Source organism: Rattus norvegicus, chromosome 14, assembly GCF_036323735.1.
Source record: "Rattus norvegicus strain BN/NHsdMcwi chromosome 14, GRCr8, whole genome shotgun sequence".
NCBI lineage: Eukaryota > Metazoa > Chordata > Mammalia > Rodentia > Muridae > Rattus > Rattus norvegicus.
The window spans coordinates 41,101,784-41,121,084 of NC_086032.1; the positions used below are offsets into that span (position 1 = coordinate 41,101,784).

General features: G+C 47.9%; 1 protein-coding gene and 1 long non-coding RNA gene across 4 annotated transcripts in view; one reads left to right on the forward strand and one right to left on the reverse strand.

The window, feature by feature from the left end:
• Positions 1–5,087, reverse strand: part of LOC108352745 (uncharacterized) — a 41,375-nt gene extending 36,288 nt beyond the window's left edge. Inside the window, exon 1 of the long non-coding RNA XR_005493256.2 lies at positions 4,949–5,087. This is a non-coding gene — a long non-coding RNA (uncharacterized LOC108352745). The remainder of the gene's footprint in view (positions 1–4,948) is intronic.
• The window catches only part of Bend4 (BEN domain containing 4), a 36,367-nt gene continuing 21,488 nt past the window's right edge, over positions 4,423–19,301 (forward strand). For 2 of the 3 annotated variants that reach the window (XM_006250982.5, XM_039092733.2), the window contains exons 1-2: positions 5,179–5,698; positions 14,857–15,420. In XM_006250982.5, the coding sequence (XP_006251044.4) occupies positions 5,179–5,698; positions 14,857–15,420 (1,084 nt within the window). Of the gene's footprint in view, positions 4,797–4,965; positions 5,699–14,856; positions 15,421–19,301 lie in introns of those variants that run through there. The other variant, XM_063273822.1, reaches the window with a different exon arrangement.

Consider the following 19,301-nt stretch of genomic DNA (forward strand, 5'->3'; position numbering starts at 1 on the left):
GGGGGAGGAACAACCCCCAGAACCTAACAACCACCTCCCATTGGGCCCTAGTTCTCAACACTGTCCCACTGTGGATTGTTTCCACTACATAATACTGGGAGACATGTTCAAATCATTACTGTTCTGCCCCCATCCTTAAATATACATTATTTCCCCATACGAATTACAAGTGTCCATCTCAAAAATCCCACAAAGTATAAATTCATCCCAGTGCCAGGTCGCAAGTCCAAAGTCCAAGGGTGGCATCTAAATCAGGTACTTTAATTCATTCTCAGCCTAATTCCTCGACAACTTGGGAGCCAGTGAACTCAGACACATTGTTGACCTCCAAATCACAACCATGAGCCAGGAAGGATGGGTAAGGTCTGGAACCCCAGCACGCCGTAATCCCAGTGCTTCGGAGGCTGAGGCAGGGGAATTACTTCAAATTCTTGTCTGGACTCTGCTACACAGTGACTTCTAAGGCACTCTAGGTTACAGTGAGACCTTAGCTCAAAACCACAAATATATGGTGCTGAGATGAGCATTTTAAGTCCAAACCCAACAGGGTGAACATTTAAACCTCAGGACTCCAGAATAACCACTTGGCACCTCCTAGAGGCCCTAAAGCAGTGGCTCTCAACCTGTGGTCCACAACCCACTTTCACAGAGGTCACATTATGTCTACATTATGATTACATTAGGCAACATTACAATTATGAAGAATAGTTGGGGTGGGGGGCTCACCATAACATGAGGAACTGTATTAAAGGGTCGTAGCATTGAGAACCACATCCCTAACGGGTTTGGGCCCTATAAGTATTAGGTGCACACTCTCCACCCTCTGCTGGGATGGGTTTATTGAGCTTTCCCAGGATGGGGCTGGACACTAGTGGCTGGACTGTTTGGAGGACATGCCTTCTCTAAATGCTGACCTAGTTGGAATGTTCTGTAATAACCTGGGTCCTCTGACACATCTCTGCCTGACTCTCCAAACTGTCTAACACATCTGTGAAAATTGGCCCCATAGCTTGTAAACTGAGTTGGCCCATGCCAATACTTCCAAAGCTTACCATCTCTGCCCTTCTGAGCTAACCTCATCTAGCTTGAGGCACACCTGGAGAAGCCAGGGAGTGCTGCACCGGAATGCAGAAGCTGTCCACTGTGGCAGTGGCTCTGGTCAGCGAATGCCTTTCTGGAAACCTTGCTTTCAAAGTCCTGGCTTGTCTCAAAGATCTCAGAAACATGGTTAATTATCCCAAGGACCAGATTCAGACAGAGCAATGGGGCCTGAAAATCTCTTGAGCAAAAGGGTTCCTGGCTATACCTGGAGTATTCTCTCTGGGGCATGCTTTCTCACTCTTACCACGCCATGTTGAAAATCTCTCCATCTTCCTGCTCTGTACCCACTTCAATCATGAATTTCATTCTAAATCATCTCTCTCATCTCTCAGGTGAAAGAAGCCACGAAGTCTTCTGTAGGCTTTGCAACTGCCTAGATATTTATTCTGCCAGACATCGTAGTACTTCATTATTCTTCCTTTTTCTTTTTTTTTTTCTTTTTTTCAGAGCTGGGGACCGAACCAGGGCCTTGCGCTTCCTAGGCAAGCGCTCTACCACTGAGCTAAATCCCCAACCCCTTCATTATTCTTTATATACAAGTTTTGCCTTCCTCACACTCCTAAGTCAGAGTTCTGTAGAATGAAGATGGTCTTTACCCCAGCTCACTTCATCCTCATTCCCCTCAGAGACTCATCAGAAGGCCCGTCTTTCCTTCTCTCCACCCTCCTTTTTCAATAGGGTCTGAGTACAAGTTACAGTAGGTCAGGCCACTTGATTCTGCCTCCTAAGTGGGTGCCGGACTGGGAGGATAGTGCTGGGATTACAGGCGGGACCCACCAAACCATACTTTCCTACCATGGCTCAAAACTGCTTAACTAAAGGGAAAACATTCCACACTTTTCCTATAGTTCTGAGTCCCAAACATTCAATTTATCAACTGGTTGCTAGCTCCACTTCTTTACCTACCCCGTTGACTTTATTTAGCTCTTGTCTGCAGCTCTTGGGTTCAAGGTGTATGTTAGGACTGAGCCACACCGCAACAAGAAACGGGATTTCCAATTCCCAATTTGTGGGGGACACAACATGATCAAACATCCTGCAACAGTCTTTACTAGAATCACCATTGAGAGTATTAATAAAGCAACCTATGCTTTTTCAAGTTTATTCTTCCAAATTCTTCCATACTTTACTCACTAGGCATTTCTATACTGTAAAATAAAATGTTGCAACAATCCCTACACAAGGTGTATTCTTTTGCTGCTATGACAGGATACCCCAAACTAGGCAATTTATAAATATGAGTGGCTTTTGCTTGGGTGGTTGTTTTGTTTTAATTTTGTTTCCTTCTGCCATTCGGAAGGCTGAGACATCCAGGGTTGCTGCACCTCAGCATCTGCTGAGAGCCTTTAGAGCCTTCTGGTAACATGTACCATACAGGGCAGAGGCATCGCCCACATGCGCACCAAGAATTCAAACTCACAACCCCAAGCTCTTTCATAACAGGCATTAACCCAAGCTCGAGGACACAGCCCATATGTCCTAAATGTCTACCCATCTCCCATTATTGTTGTACTGGGGACTACATTTCCAACACCTGCATTTAGAGATCACAATTGCAGCAACTCATTTAAGTATTCACTTCTGTAGAAACAGCTATTTTGGGGTATAACATAGAAAGGTGGTCCCTTTAGTCAATCAAACATAGAGAAAGCAGCGTTCCCAGTCAAGGTGTTTGAATGGCAAATATGACATACATGTAAAATATATACATAAGGGCTGGAGGGGCGGCTGAGTGGTTAAGAGTGCTTGCTGTTGAACCAGAGGCCTTGGGTTCGATTCCCAACCCCCACACGGCGGCTCACATCTGTGCTAGGTCCTCCAGCACCAGGCATCCATGCAGTGCACAGATACATGCTCAGGTGGTATACTCATACAAACGAAGTCAATAAATCTAAGAGAAAGCTCTCCCCCAGGATCAGGAAATCGTTTTTTCACCAAAGGACTGAAGGTCTTCTAAGCCCCATCACCACCACCACGACCACCCTAATTTCTTTTCAAAAAGCAGGGAGTTTCTGGCAAATGATCAGGGAGTAAAGTGGGAGGGAAAGATTTCGATGCAAAAATTCAGAACTGCTCTCTAGACAGGAAAGTGTGGGGAGGCTTGTTACCATTTATGTCCTCGTATATCATTCAGTTTCAGCTGTCTCCCATCTCGGAAGCCGCTCCCCCACTTTTCACTAAGAAACATCTCCCGGGCATCCCATTCTCCCTGTCTTTCACCCCCATTTCATTATCTCTTAACTGTCCCTTGCTTGTTCATCTCCCTTTCTTCCCGGTGATCCACGTGTCCTCATTTAGCAGTTTTCAGAAGCCAGGGAGAAGAAACGTTGCAAATAATGTTAAATATGATTAATATCTTGAATTCCTTGAAATATGACATGCATGAGTTACAATGAAACCTCTTTTATTTCCCCATGAAATGCTTTTGCATAATGAGAAAGAAAATGTCCTCTATGCCCTAATCAGCCCTGACAGTTCCCGGACTCCCAAATACTTTTATTTATGGTGTTATTTATTTCATCTCTAATAAATGGAGGAGGGGCACGGCACTATCTGGGGAGCTTGCTGAGGAGAGGAAGACAGTCCAGAGAGGGTGAACTGTAGAGGAATTCTTAAGAGATCTGGAAAATGAGAGGTTGAAGACCTGGCCCCCTGAAGAAAATGGGTCACTTTTCCAAGACTAAAGGAGAGTTCTGAATAAAAAAAGTAACTGTAGATCGGAGAGATGAGAGTCATCAATCAAGGACCTGGATAATGATGGACCAGGTTGAAATCCAGTCTTGGGAGGTAGGGGTGCTGGGACTGGGGTGGGCCTAAATGAAGGATGCTTCCTCTGAGATTGGAAGGAGTGACTGTCAAGAGGCCAGAACCCTTCCTCGGATCTGAAGACCCTTACGCATCCCCGGCAAACTACTGAGGTCTTCCTCATTCAAACAAGTACTGAGACCTTGTGTGCCCCTAAATCCTTAGCCTGGTGGTGCCAGGTAGTATGAGCAAGGCAGGAAGTGAGATCCTAGGCCACTTTGGTATGGCGATAATACTGTTCAAGGCAGTCACCATCCCAGAGGGAAGCTCGAGGCCATTTTTTTTCCTTCTAATTGCACCATCTACCAGCTATTTTAAATTCATGCAACCCTGCAACTCACTCACAAACTCCTCTGCGTGAATTTGCATAATTTCCATTAGTCTTTCAGAGCCTCAGTTTTCAAATCTGTAGAATGGAGAGAAATGATGGCGCCCCTCTCTCTCTCTCTCTCTCTCTCTCTCTCTCTCTCTCTCTCTCTCTCTCTCTCTCTCTCAGCTCCCTATGGAGAACAAGTCGAACAGTATGGAAGCTCTAGGCCCTGACCGCTTTCTTGTTCAGCCGCCAGACCTGGGACAGCAGGACCCTAAGGCAGGACAAACCTCCCAGAGGCCTGTGCCAAGTCCTTCAAGTTGTTCTTTTTCGGAAGGTGGGGGGTGTAGCTTCCTTCTAGAAGAACTTGCTGTCCCACCCTTGCACTCGGGCGACCCCGCCCTAACTTCTAGGTACCACCCCCTTCGTGCACTCCGAGAGTTGGGAGGTCACGCAGGAGGGCGCCGGGAACTCCTTTCCAAAGCTCGGACCCTGCCGGCAACCGCGGCCGCCTCACGTCCACAGCGGAGAGAGCCGGGACCCCACCTCTTCCACCTGTCCCCACCGGGACGCCCTCCAGGTTCCGTTCCCCCCACCGGGTCCCCTCGGGCCGCGGGCTCCCCTCCCCCCACGACCCTGTCCGAGGCGCCGATCGCGCGGGCCGCCGGGGCCCAGGCCCCGCCTCGCCCCCATCATCATTAGCAGATATTACCCTAAACACTTGCTCCTTACCTCCTTTCTCCCTCCAGGCATTGGCGAGGCGGGCTGTCAATCAGCGCTGGGCGGCAGCCCCCCGCGCGGGGGCTCGGAGATGCCAGGCTCGGCGACAGGCAGCGGCGGCGGCGGCGGCCACGGCGCAGACACACGCCTTCCCGCCGGCGCGCGCCGGGGTAGAGCAGGCGGCCGGGCGGCCGAGCCACCTCCGGAGCCGCGCGCGGGGCGGGCAGGGCCTCAGACTCGGCATGGAGCCCGAGATGCAGGCGGCGGAGGAGGGGCCCAGCGCGCCCCGCATCTACAAGCAGCGCGGCCCCTACAGCGTCCTCAAGACGTTCCCCAGCCGGCGGCCGGCGCTGGCCAAGCGCTACGACAGACCCTCTCTGCTAGAGCTGTCGCCCGCGCGGCCGTCCCCGCTGCCGCCGCCGCCGCCGCCGCCGCCCTTCGCCTCGCTCGCCGCCGTGCCCATCAGCAGCAGCGAGCCGCCGCCGTTCCCGACGCAGCCGTCCTACCCGGCCGGGTCAGGCCGGGCCCCCGCCGCCGCCGCCGCCTCCTCGTCGTCGCCGTCCTGCACACCCGCCGCGCCCCCGGGCCACCCGAGGACTCCGGCGCCACCGCCGCCGCCGCCGCCGCCGCCGCCCCTCGCGGCCCCCGCCGCCTCGTCGTCGTCGTCCTTCGCCGCCGTCGTCAGGTACGGCCCTGGCCCGGCGAGCGGCGCGGGCAGCAGCGGCGCGGGTAGCGACGGCGCCAGCCTAGAGCTCAGTGCAGGTACAGACTCCGGGCCGCAACTTTGCGGAGCTCCCGCGGTGGTGTGGGGTGGCGTGGGAATCGGGGGGTCCGGGAAGGTGGTGCACGCGGTCCCCGAGGGCCTTGGGAGCGTGCTGCGCTCGGGTAGTAGTAACTTCTGGAAGATTCCCGGAGCCGCGGTGGCCAGGGCTTCCGACGGCGCGCGCGCCTTAACAGGTGGCTGCGTGGTGCGGGCCCCTGGCGAGCAGCGGAGCGGGCGGCGGGAGGGGTTGCGGAGACAGCAGGCCCTGGGCGGGGAGCTGGGGAGGGGACGGGCCCGGGACAGCGGGTCCAGGCCACTCCGAGGAGACGCCCATTTTATTCCCCTGCCACTTCACTTTTTCCCCACGCCACACTTCCCTTTCCCGCCCACCGCCTGCTTGTCCTTCGCGGTGGATCTTTGCCTCAAGGGGGGCCTGCCCTTTGAAGATCGCCGCCCCAACTGGGCAGTCCTGGGCCACTTGGGCTCCTCCTGGGGTCTCTGGGTTTCTTGTTCTCAGTGCGCTCCCGTGTCCATGGCGCACGGCCCCCTAGCTTTATCCGTGGTTCTGCTGCTCTGGGTTGCGGCGTGGTGAGTGAAGGTTTTTTGGTTTGAGCAAGGGGTCGCTCCATCGGAGCATCCACAGAGCAGAGTTAAAATCCCCATCTACCCTATCTGTGAGACCCTGGCTTCTCTGTCAGTGAGTCTCCAGGGGATCACCAGCCCAGAGGTCGAGATTTTATCTCCTCTAGGGAACGTGAGTGAGCACTGAGCAAGGCCTGCACGCAGTCCCTGCTCCTGAGGGAAGGACACACAGCTACGTTTATGGGCTCATCAGAACTAAAGTCCCTGCTCAGGCCTTTCAGTGCACTTGAGAGCCTCCCAGAGTCAGATTGTCAGCGAATCTGAGACTTTGCGTTGGGTTTTTTTTTTTTTTTTTTCCTGGTGACAATAGATGGGTATTGTCTCTGAAGGAGTTAGAGACGCCTATGCTAAGAGCTCTGCCGTTTGTCAATATTTTGGCATGTGAAGGATTGGTTTGGAGAAAGAAAATCTAATTGCAGGTTCTAGTGAAGACTTGTTTCTGTCGTATCCCCAGTGATTTGGAGATGTTAGAGATTCTGAGTTGGAGTTCTTACGTCAGCTTCCTTACTATTTCTGAGGTGATTTTTTTTGGCCCCCATTGCCTTTACCCCTCATATCCCTCTGTGTGTGTGTGTGTGTGTGTGTGTGTGTGTGTGTGTGTGTGTTATTCATTGTTAGGCTCTCCTCTGTTTTTCATGTTCCATTGGCTTTTGGTTTTGGAACAGGGCCTTGCTGTATCTCAGACTGGCTTGGAACTCATTTGGGGCTCTCCTGCTACTTCTTGACTGTGCCCATTACCCCTGTTTTGCGAGTTTTTTTGGTTGTTTTTTTTTTTCTTTTTTCTTTTTTTCGGAGCTGGGGACCGAACCCAGGGCCTTGCGCTTGCTAGGCAAGCGCTCTACCACTGAGCTAAATCCCCAACCCCATTTTTGCGAGTTTTTTATGTTGCTTTTCAGCAGTGTGAATCCTTTTCCCATATTTTTGCACTCTTGTATAATGTTGGTCCTTTAGCTGCCCGGTTCAGCCCTTGATCAAGCATTTCTTTCAAGCCATCGCCGTTCAGTCTTTGACTTCCTCCAGCACACTCTAGTCTACCCCTCCTTACCATTTGCATCCATAGATTGCTCTTTCCCAGTGGTCACTAGGTTATTTCTCTCAGCCTTGGTTGCTCTTGTTCTGGAAGTTTCTCTGTCGTCTTTGCTTCATTTGGAATTTTTTGGGTTTGTTTTCTCCTCCCCTCGGTACTTTTTTTCTAGTGTCCTGTTTTAGTTTGTCTCTGTCATAAGTTAGAAGCCATTGTCACTGAATCTAAGGATGGGAAGGAGCCTTGTTTTTCCTTCAAACTTGTTACCAGTTTTCTCAAGGCGGTCCTGGTCAGGGCTTTTCTTGTGTGTGTATAGGGCAAGGGGAGTGGGGTTCTTTTATTTTTTGTTTTTATTTTAGTTGTTGGATTTTGTCTGTTAATGAGGTCTTCAGGGTAAGGTCAACAGGATGGGAGTGTAGGGCTAGATGATGCCTGCCTGGTGGTGTTGGAAAGATGGGAATTGGATAGTAGGTTTCTTCTATGTGTCACGGAATGTTCTGGATGCAGAGGGGGAAGCCATAGAATAAAGGTAATATTACTCACTAATGGACAGACCATCTCTCAACAGGCACAGCCATGTGAGTAGCCATCAGAGGGACAGCCACATAAAGAACTGATTGGCTCTTTGGGGCGCTGATGGTGCCACTTTGAGCCAATGAGCTTGTGTGCTCACCAGGGCCTTTTGACCGCGTGGGGGCGGGGCAGGTGGGGCCCTGCCTGTTGCCTTCTCTCTCAGCAGAGTAATTGTGCTGCGTGTTCAGGCCCCCTGGTCAGCCGAGAATAGTCAAACAGCATTGTGGTAGATGAGCTCGGCACAGAGAGATGACTGACTGTCCACGGTAAATATCTGAAAGGATGAAAGGGCTGGAGTGAGTCTTGTTTACCGTTAAATGCTGCAAGCCGTCGGGAGAAGAAAAATGCCATTAAAAATAGATTTTTTTCAACATTCTTATAAAAAATCTCACGAAGAGTATAATTTTCCTTAAAAGGGGTAATACGCCATGGTTTTTTAAAAGCATATTTTCCCTCCGTGGGAGGCTTAGAGTTAAAACCCACGTAGATCTTGATAACGCGGCCTAAATTTGGCATCAGGAAATGGGAAATTGCATCTTTAAGCAGAGTACAATCAAAAATGAATTACAATAAATCCTATATAATTGCATAGGTCATTCTCTTTAATGAGATTTTATTAACCTGACTGTCAAGCTTTTGAGTCAGGCAGATATTTTATCTTCTTCAACTGATAAAAGTGTCAGCCATAAACCACCATATAAATATTCATAAATCTACACATCTGTGGCAGCCTATCAGCATCATTCTTTTGGACATTAAAAGCATTCTAATTACTTTCTGTCTAGCAGAGCTGAAATGCTGCCTGTTATAGTTTGCGCTTGGCAGGCATGATTGCTTTTGTTTGCCGTCACGAATAACAGCATCCTACTTTATATACCGGTGGTCCAGAAAATATTCAGGGATTGACTGAGCAGGATGAGTATTACCAAGCACCACCTGCTTCTGATAGCACCGAGTATATTAACTCATCTGTTAATTTTTGACACATCATTGATTTATTTATTTAGAAAAATCGCATTGTTTTGCTGTGTTGATGTTTGCCATTATGGGGGGAGAAATTGGTTGGCTTTTTTTTTTAAGGCATCTTTCGTCGATTTAAGACGATGTTGCTGTTTTCCAGGACAATCTGATTTTCTGACTTCTGTCTCCTGGACCATTCCATGAAGCCCTCTTAGAAAGAGGTTGACATTTTAAGGGGGTCCTCTGTTTTGAACTAGTTGGAAGTCCTTTAGTGGATGTAACGTGTGGATGTGGAATAGGTCACTAAAATTTTTCTGCTTCTGCGTTTTTAATATTAATGTATTTTACCCTTGGCTGAGCTAAAAATCAAAAGGTTACCACTAATCTTCAGCACTATGATCTCCCTTGCAGAGGGGGAATTCTCTGAGGGATCGGCTGTGATGGGCACGTTCTGTGCACAGCTTTCCCTACAAAGAAGGCCGTTAGAGTAGAGAAGAGGCAGTGGTGATAGCCTGGTCCCATCCTCCACACAGGCACTTATCAGATTTAGGATGGATTAAAACCGCAAGTGCAGAAGAATCTCAAGAAATGGAAATCTTAATTAAAAAAAAATAATCACGAGTTTGGGCTTTAGAATGAGGGTGGGCATAGTTCACAGCTGCTGTTATCTCCCAGCAGGCTGCGCTGTGAAGCATACTAAGTGGTCATCCAGAGGGCTCTGGGATTGTGATTTATTAACATGGTGGAATAGACAGCCTTTAAAAGTCTGTTTGTAGACTGTTGACTTTATATTTCCTGAGTGTTAGGCACTCTATGGCAAGAGATTTAAAAAAAAAAAAAAAGAAACAGTTAAGAAAATGAAAAACCTATGTTCATGCTTTGCTCAGTTAGGACTCCAGGGTCAGCACTCATCTGGTTGGATTCATAGGGAGCAGAACTTTCCTCCCTTTCTTAGTGGTAAGGGACTGCACAGTTCCTGCATTTCTGGCTGTAGATCTTCCAGAACTTGAAGTATTGCTGATTGAGGTGCATATGAAATAAGAGGCTCCCCTCCCCCAAGTGCAATGCTAATATTTTTATCACACTTCTCTGTATGTTGGTGTTAAAATACACTGCCCAGATATGTCAAGGTTTTGAAAAGAGGGAAAATTCGACCTTAACAGTTTACAGTTGCGATTTTTCTGTAGATTGGTTCTGAGAGCAGATTCAGAATCTTTGAAAAATCTGCCTTTTTAAATCTGCAGGCAAAAACTAGTCTGTGATCATCGCCATTCTCTGGTTTTCTGAGTGCACTTTAATAGATTACCTTCATAATGTAGTATATTACATAATGATTTTTCTCAGCATGTTATGAGTTTATCCTTCAATTAAGAAAACAAATCATGCTTGTCCCTAAGTCAGATGTCCCCCCCTAAAAATCTATGCTGTAATGTGACTCATCAGCATGAGTAAGTCTACTCAGTGTTTTGTGGGACACTGAACAAGTGTGTTTGGGCAGCTCTTTCTAGGAGGTTCTGTTTTAGCCGTTCTTTCTGTATTCATCCCTTTTGTCAAGGTTATGGTAAAGGGGTAGGAGCTGTAAATCAATTGGAGCCATGATGATTAAAATGCAAACAGTAGATACAACATAAGGTCTTGTGTGGGATTATAGGATTAAACTGAATGAAAACCGCTCTTGTGGTAGAGGTGAGCATCCCCAATCAATACCACCCTTTGATTTTACTAATAAAAGAACAAAAACAAGGAAGTAAAATGGCAAGAGTGGAACACCTCTCCCCTTGGGAGGTTCAGCTCTTCTCTTCCTAGGCCAATACAGAGACGTCACCCAGAGATCTGTAGGACTTTGGACAAAGGCCCAGAGTGGGACTCTGCACCTTCATCAATGACCAAGTTTGAGTTCAGGGTTTTGAGCTGAGCCATGATGTTCTCTGCCAACCCTGTTTTATGTTCACTGAGATGGTCCACACCCCTGAGCTATGGCACCCTGGTGTATGTATTTGGCTGGGTATTTCAAATGAGAGGGGACCATCCTTCAGAGAGGGCTATGGAAAGATTCCTAGGTCTTGACCTTGTCACAGGAGATTGGAGTAGTATTGTCCCCAAATCAGGACATAGTCTGGAGAGGTGGGTCGATGAGTAAACTGTTTGCCTTGCAAGGTGTAAAGCCAAATGCTGCAGCACAAGCCTGAACCCCAGCACCCCTATATAGCAAGATAGGAGATGGAAATGAAGAGTCCCTGGTTGTTGCTGGGGAAGGCTGGTTTACGCAGCGATGACAGTGTTCCAACAGGGTAGAAGGTGCTGACACCTGAGGTTATCCTCTGACCTTTACAGGTGATATGATACATATCCCTCCCCACACAGGTTTTTTTTTTAAGATGAGAAAGTAAGGAAATGTGTCAAGAAGAAAGCAATCCTGGAACTTGAGCCTCTCAAAGGTGGTCTTGTTTCACCCCCTATCTTTGTTGAATAAATCTGAAAACACTATTGAAACAAAAAGTTCTGTGTTGCAGGGGTATTGGGGGGGAGTGGAGGCCAGAGGTCACCATTGGGTGACTTCCTCAATTGCCCCCTCCTGTTCTTTATGTTTTGCGAATTCATAGGAATAATAGGAACAGAACATATGACCACATCTAGCCTCATTCCTCCCTGCCAGCTCCTCCCTGTCTCCTGACCCATGTGTGCATCTTCCAACTCAGTGTCTTCTTTTCCGTAATAACCCACTGAGGCCAGTGAGCACTATCCATGTATGCATGGTAGTGTGGCAATGCACTGGAGCACGGGTGCCCCCAAAGCATCCTCCATGAGCTGTCAACTGACAGTCGCTCTGACGTTAAGGATGGGGCCTGTTCAGACAGTCACCCCATTTTTCTTGAGACAGGGTCCCTCACTGAACCTGGAGATGACGGTTAGCTATCCTGGCTAGCCAGCAAGCTCCACATATCTTCCTGTCTCTGCCTCCCCAGTGCTGGGATTATAGGCATTTGTTTCCCCCACCCCCGTCCCTTTATATAAGTGCTTGGAATGGAACTCAGATCCTGGTGTTTCTACAGCAGGCTGTTCACCTAGGAGCTATCTCTCCAGCCTTTACCTTGTTTTTAGACAAGGTTTCACTGATTAGGCTAGGCTAGCAGGCTGGCTGACAGCCAGAGAGCCCAGGGTAACCCTTCTCTCTTAGTCTCCCAGCGATGGGATTGCAAACATGGACCCACATCCATCTCTTCTATATGGGTGCTGGAGATGGAGCCAGGATCCGTGTGTGTGTGTGTGTGTGTGTGTGTGTGTGTGTGTGTGTGTCCCCTTTACCAATTGTTCTGTCTCCCCATCCCTCAGTGGGTGATATTTGAGACCCCATAATCACCCAAGTCTCCCATCCCAGTACAGTCTGTAGTCCTCTCCTGGACAATGAGTTTGTGTTCAGAATTCCCCAGAATGGTAGCATTGTACAGACTTGGGGAATGGATATTTCAGTATATTGGGGGCACTGCTGGGATATCTTTATGTCTTCCAATTAAGTAGTTGAACCAGGCACTTGAATCCCGAAGGACACTTAGATCCCTCTTCCCTAATACCTACATCATGAAAAAGCACACACACAAAAACAAAATCAAAAACAAAAAAATAATAGGCATTGAGTTTTAGACAGAAGTTCAATGCCTGTCTCTGCCTTATGTCATTGTCCTCCTCCACCACCACCACCACCACCACCACCACCACCACCACCACCACCACCACCACCACCACCACCACCACGTTTTCTGAGAAGGGGCCTCACTGTGCTGCCCAAGCTGGTCTCCAACTCCTGGGTTTAAATGATCTCCTGTTTGGTCTTCTGCATAGCTGGGTTGAGACTTGTGTAGCACAGCTCACGGACAATGCAGACTGCTAGACTTGTGGTTTCATTCATCACAGGTGCTGAGTTTTCTAGAGGATTTTGCTGCATCTGTCATCTCTACCCCAAGGAAGACCTCATCGCACTGTTGTTTACTTAAAAGAGATCAAACAAAAGTATCTAGCCAGTGTTTTCAGAGAAAGCCAGTAGCTAGCTACATTTTGTCATAAATTAAGAGTTTCTGGCACCTGTGTTCTGCAATGTTTTGTCTGTTACCATGAATCTCTTAAAGGGAAGAAGAAATGGGAGGCAGCCCCCGCTGAACAGGCCCTGACAAGTGTCACTCTGTACTAGTGAGATCTGTTTCTACGTGGTGAGTGGGAGGCCACGGCTTTTGGTCATATTTAAGATGACTTTGCACAACACTAATGCCTTCAGAATTTGGGAGTATAAAAGTATCCTTTCTACGCTGTTAGTCGTCCTCTCTTAGGCTCACTGCCTCAGTCTGCTGTGTAGGCCCACTCCTGGAAGCCTCTAGCTTCCCTACAGTCTAATCTGGGTGGAGAATGCTCCCAGCCTGAGGCTTGTGGCTGCATGAGCTCACCCTTCCTTGTCCTTTCTCGTCTCTGGCTGGCTGCTTCCCCTCAGCCATTCTGGCTCAAAGCTCCCTACAGTAATTCCATGTGGTTTCTCTGGGCTTCTGTATTGCCCTGCTTGGTCCCAAACTAAGTCCAGCCAATGGTTCTGATCTGGCCCCTTTTCCTTCCCTTGCTCATTCTGTCTTCCCCTGTGTCTAGCTTGTTCACTCTTCCCTCCTGTCTCTGTACTATCCCAGTAAAAACGCCTCCATTGCTTTTTCTCTCTGCGTTCTTTTGAGAGTTGGGCAGATCCTATTCTGCCAGATCTTTTCTCTGATTTATTACTTTGTCTGCAACTCAATTAGACATCACTCTCAAACATGGCTGCTTCCTTCTATGGACTCAATTTACCTTCACTGTTTGGGATTAAAGACGTGTACTAAGAGTGTGTCTGTATTGCAGCCAGAGGGATTAAAGTGTATGCTAGGGGTTGGGGATTTAGCTCAGCAAGACCCTGGGTTCAGTCCCCAGCTCCGAAAAAAAGAAAAAAACGAAAAAAGAAAAGTGTATGCTAAGGCTGGTGTTTTTTTTGTTTGTTTGTTTGTTTTTTGGTGTTTTTTTTTTTGGTTCTTTTTTTCGGAGCTGGGGACCGAACCCAGGGCCTTGTGCTTCCTAGGTAAACGCTCTACCACTGAGCCAAATCCCCAGCCCCATGATGTTTTTTTCAGTAAACAACACAATCTCAGGGTTCATGGTATGATCAAACATCCTGCAAATGGGAGAGTTTTTCCCCTTGTCTTTGTAACAATTTGATCGTGCACACACCCCTACCTCTCTACCTCTTTACTTTCCAGTGTTTGACAGTGTACTTAGAGTTCAGGTTCACCCGTGCCTTTTCCCCTTCTAGGAGTCTTGACAGTCCAGTGCAAATGGCTCTGAGAAGAGAAACAACCCATTTTCAGATAGAGCTGCTGCATCTCTATCTGGCCTTGACAAGGATTCTAGATTAGGAAGGCTGTTGAGCCCTCCCAGGTGTTGGTGACAGTTTTGTTTCGTGCTCATCCTTTGCCTATAGAGCCCTCTCTGTTACCTTAGACTTCTAGTGAGCTCTTCACAAGGACTTATCTCTCTGCTCCAGTTTGCATCTGGGAGCTGCGTGGTCGTGGCAGGGATTGTATCAGCTGATGAATAGCAAGGGCAAGAGGGCACTCCAGAAATAGCAGTAATGATTGCAGTGAGGCCTCCTATCAATGAGGAATTGAGTCTGCAGTGGCTGGCTCGATTCATTAGAGTAAGGATATTAATGAAGCCAAAGGTGTGAGTTCAGACACGTGCAGGCCAGAGAGCGATGTCTTCATAGGGTTCCCAGGTTTTTCCCAGAATAAGGGGCCGGGGCACGCACTAGTCACAGAACAGCAGGGAGCTGTGTGTCATTTCTGGGGTGGCTTCACTGGGCCTTCTGTATTGTAAGGTTACACTGAAGTGGGGACCCTTGCTTCTTCCATGCCTGGCTTGTTGGTCACTGACGTCTCCCTCATTTCATTCCAGAGAGCCGGATGATCCTGGATGCCTTTGCCCAGCAGTGCAGTCGTGTTCTTAGTCTCTTAAATTGTGGAGGAAAACTTCTGGACTCCAGCCACTCTCAGTCCATGATTTCTTGCGTCAAGCAGGAAGGCTCTAGTTATAACGAAAGACAGGACCAGTGCCACATCGTAAAAGGGGTCCAAAGTCAGACCTCTGACAACATAGACATAGAAATGCAATATATGCAAAGAAAACAACAGACTTCTGCCTTTCTGAGAGTGTTCACCGACTCTCTCCAAAATTACCTGCTCTCGGGGAACTTCCCCACTCCGAACACCTCATCGGTCAGTGAGTATGGCCACCTGGCTGATGTGGACCCTCTCTCAGCCTCCCCGGTGCACACGTTAGGTGGCTGGACCTCCCCGGCAACATCTGAGTCCCACGGTCACCCGTCCTCCTCCACACTGCCGGAGGAGGAGGAGGAGGAAGAGGAAGGCTACTGCCCTCGGTGCCAGGAGCTGGAGCAGGAGGTTATCTCGCTGCAACAAGAAAATGAAGAACTCAGAAGAAAATTGGAGAGCATCCCAGGTATGTGCTCATCCTGCATGAAACCAGTGGCACCTCCGATCTGTGCTGGTCTCAAATCTGCCTCTGTGCCGACCTGGCTGCAGCTTAGTGATGGTGGGGGGGCCAGAATGTAGAAATGTGAAAAAGCGGGATGTGTAAGATGTCCTTGGCTTGCCCTGTCCAGGCAGGAATTCCAGGACAAGAACTAACTTGTCTGTTTTAATTTCATGTTCTTGGGTTAAGCCCTGAAGCCCACAGCCCTCATGGAGGATGTCTCTGTTGGTGTATGAGTACTTCCTGTGTGGAATACCTTACATTGCTGTGCATTAACTGTTAGGAGTCTGAGAGCCCTTTACACATGGCCTGTATTTAAATATGGCATCTTCGTCCCCAGGTACAAATGCAAACAAAGCCGTCTTTGCATTAGCAGGAGCAAAGAGCAAAGAGCGTGATCTATTCTGTTACCCTTTCCCTGGCCTCCTTTCTAAATTTCAGCATGAGATCGCTTCAGCATGCAGTCCCCTCCCCACAAAGTTAATTTACACATTGCAAACTAGTAGATCAGAGATAAACCATTACTTAAGCTGACCCTAAACTATTTGGCCCCTGGTATGATGCAGTCCTCTTAAACATACTCCATTTTCAGAGTATTAGAGTTGGAGTTTTTTTAGGGTTAGACCTGAGGTTTTGTTATTAGTGCTTTTCCCTCTGATATTAACAAAGTACTTGGGGCTGCAGAGGTAGCTCAGCAGTTAAGAGCACTGGCTGCTCTTCAAGGGGACCTAGGTTCAATTCCCAGCATCCACAAGGCAGCCTACAACTGTCTGTAACTCCAGTTCTATGGGATCTGACACCCTCACAGGCGACACCAATGCACATGAAATATAAATCATTTAACAACTTTGAAAAAAAGAAAAGTACTAGTTTCACTTGTATCTTTGTGTTCGTTCCTCTGTGTGTGGGACTTAACGTTGACACCAGAATTATTCCCTACAACAAGATCTCTGAGCTGTTCTAATCATGTGACTCCCTCAAAGATTATGATAAAGTCAGGGCCACAGCCCCATAATCTACACATCTATGGTTAACTATATACTCCAATAGCTATATTCATATGTTCAAAATATTAAAATTTCTGAATTTTTACGACTGATAAAGTATATAAATAGAGATTATATCTTCTGTTTAGGCCTGGTATTCGTGGATGTGTGTGCCAGTGTGCCGTTTAAATGGTGGCTCATCCAGAAATAAAGAGATGGTGAAGAAAGTCTCTGTTTGTTAGGACAGAGGATACAAAACCAGAAATAGCTCTTATGCTTTGCCCAACCAGAGCCAGGTTAGGTGGCCCATGTTTGTAGGTCCAGAACTTGGGATGTGGAGCCAAGAGGATCAGGAGTTCAAGGTTATCCTCTGCTACAGAAATTTGAAGCCAGCATAAGTTATGTGAAAAACCCTCCCTTCTCGCTCTCTCTCTCTCTCTCTCTCTCTCTCTCTCTCTCTCCCTCTTTCTCTCCCTCTCTCTCTCTCCCTCCTCCCCCCCTCCTCTCTCTCTCTCTCTCTCTCTCTCTCTCTCTCTCTCACACACACACACACACACACACACACACACACACACACACACAATTGCCAAATTAAAAATTAAGCTGTTTTCCATTCTTCATTAGACTTCTCCAAATGGAGCTGAAATTTGGCTCAGAACATTATAGAGTCTGGCTCAGTGTGTTGCCTTGGAAGGAGAGACAAGAGAAGTAAATCCGGGGTCAGGGCAGTCAGATGTTCTTCCAAGCCAGGCTGTCTTGCCTACAGGAAACATCTTGGGAGAACCCAGGGTGCTGTGTGGATCCATGCTGTTCCTTGTCTCCCCCAGTCAGGGAAAGGTGGTCACAGCTAACGCACCGATTTTACACCTCTGCCTGCCCGGCCCGCAGCTAGGCTCCACTCACTCTTAAGTTTACCTCCAGATTGGTCTTATTCTTAGTCCTCCTTTATCTTAGGGGGCAGAAAATAGTGTCATGGGTGGCTGCAGACACCAATGCCAGCCACTCACAGTGCGTCCCCATAGGCATAGCCATGTGCAGCCAGGCCAGGTGCTGCTGTCCACATAGGTTCAGAACACCAGGCTCCTTCCTGCTGGCTTAATAGCTGCTGGAAGCCTCCCTCCTGGGGCTCATCCTGGGTTAAACATTCCAGAGTATGGAAAGAGGTGACACAGATGTCAGAATATGACTAATTCCTAGTAATTTGTGGCAGTATTCTTGTTATATCATAAATTTGGGGCTCAGCCAGGCCAGGTGCTAGTGTCCAGGATAACTCATTTGTGGCCTGCCACTAGTCACTGTCTGGACATCCCAGAAAGGTGAAAAGTGATACAGTTTCTTGAGCCCTCTTGATGATTAGATATCAATGACACTGGTTGAAAAGAGTCTAACGGTCACTAGAGTTACTGTGGATAACCCAGCTTTATGAGGAACTTTCCATGAACCTTGAACCAATACCATTTTACACAGAACTGTAATTACATTAACTAAGTGTAGAGAGCTGGGATTGGTGGCACATATCAGTCCTACACTAAGACAGAAGCAGGAGGGTCAGGCATTCTATCTAGGGTATCTTCAACTGCATAGCAAGTTGAGGCATTCATGGTCCGCGTGAGTCCCTATCCTCATGTCTGTGGAAGCCTAGCAATACACATGAAGCATCAGGCTATGAATTATGCACAGATAAAAATTTGTAGCCTGAAAAACACCCAAGCTGATTGGTGGTTACCTGTTGAATGTGATCGATACGGAGGGAAAGAGATTGAAAGGGGAGGTGCTGTCCTCTTGCCTTCCTCCTGGTCTCCTTTGGATGAACAGCACATTACGGAATCTTTCAAGAGTCCATTCTTGGCTTTAAGTGACTATATTTTAGGGAAAATATGCCCCTAGACACGCACTTGAAGAAAAATACAGTGATAGGCTGGTTACACGTGTGTTTTCAAGCATTAACTCTGTATTTGTTCTAGAGACACTGCGTTCCCATAGGAAGACCTGGGGCTGTTTTGTAGAGTCTACTCCATTCCATAGTCAGTCTGTGGCAGCTAGACACCCAGGACTGGTAGTCACAAAGGAGAAGGCAGCATATGGAAGTCAGCAGTGGAGTAAGGAAGATTGGGATCAATTGACCAGTTGTAACCCAAGGTTCTCCTGGAACTACTGTCAGGAGCACAGGGGGCTTCATTTGCTTCCCTGAAGAGCCTTTGCACCTGGAGCGGAAGTGAAATAAAGAGGGTGAGCTTGTCAGCCCACAAGGAAAAGTGCTTCACTTGGGTGGTCATAGGGTGAGGGAAGGTGTTAGATCTAACTCAATAGGTTGGGGAGGGCCTTCCCCCAGGGTTATATACTGCTGGTGTGGACAGCCAGAAGCTGTAGGAGATGTTATTTCAGATAGAGACAACTCACCCTGAGGAACCCACATTGGCACTTTTTCCTTTTGTATCAAATCATCATGCTAGACATGTGGAAGTTTGTCCAATTTTTTTTAAATTTTTTGGTAAGAAGTAAAAACATGTTCAGGAAGCTACGTGGGCTGGAGAGACAGCTCAGTGGTTAAGAACATTGGCTGCTCGTCCAGAGGTCCTGAGTTCAATTCCCAGCAACCACATGGTGGCTCGCATCCATCTGTAATGGGATCTGATTAAGTCTTCTTCTGTTAGGTAAGTATACGTGCAAATAGAGCGCTCGCATACATAAAATACAGAGATAAAGCTTTAAAACAAGCTACAGTGAAGGAATACGTGAGCTATGTGGATCAGGAATATGAAGTGCTGGGAGGTTATGAGGAAGCCGTGCTGGGGCAATTTCTCAATGGAGAGGAGGTCAGGTGAGGTGCGTCTAGTGAACTCATAGTCACTGTAATTAAGC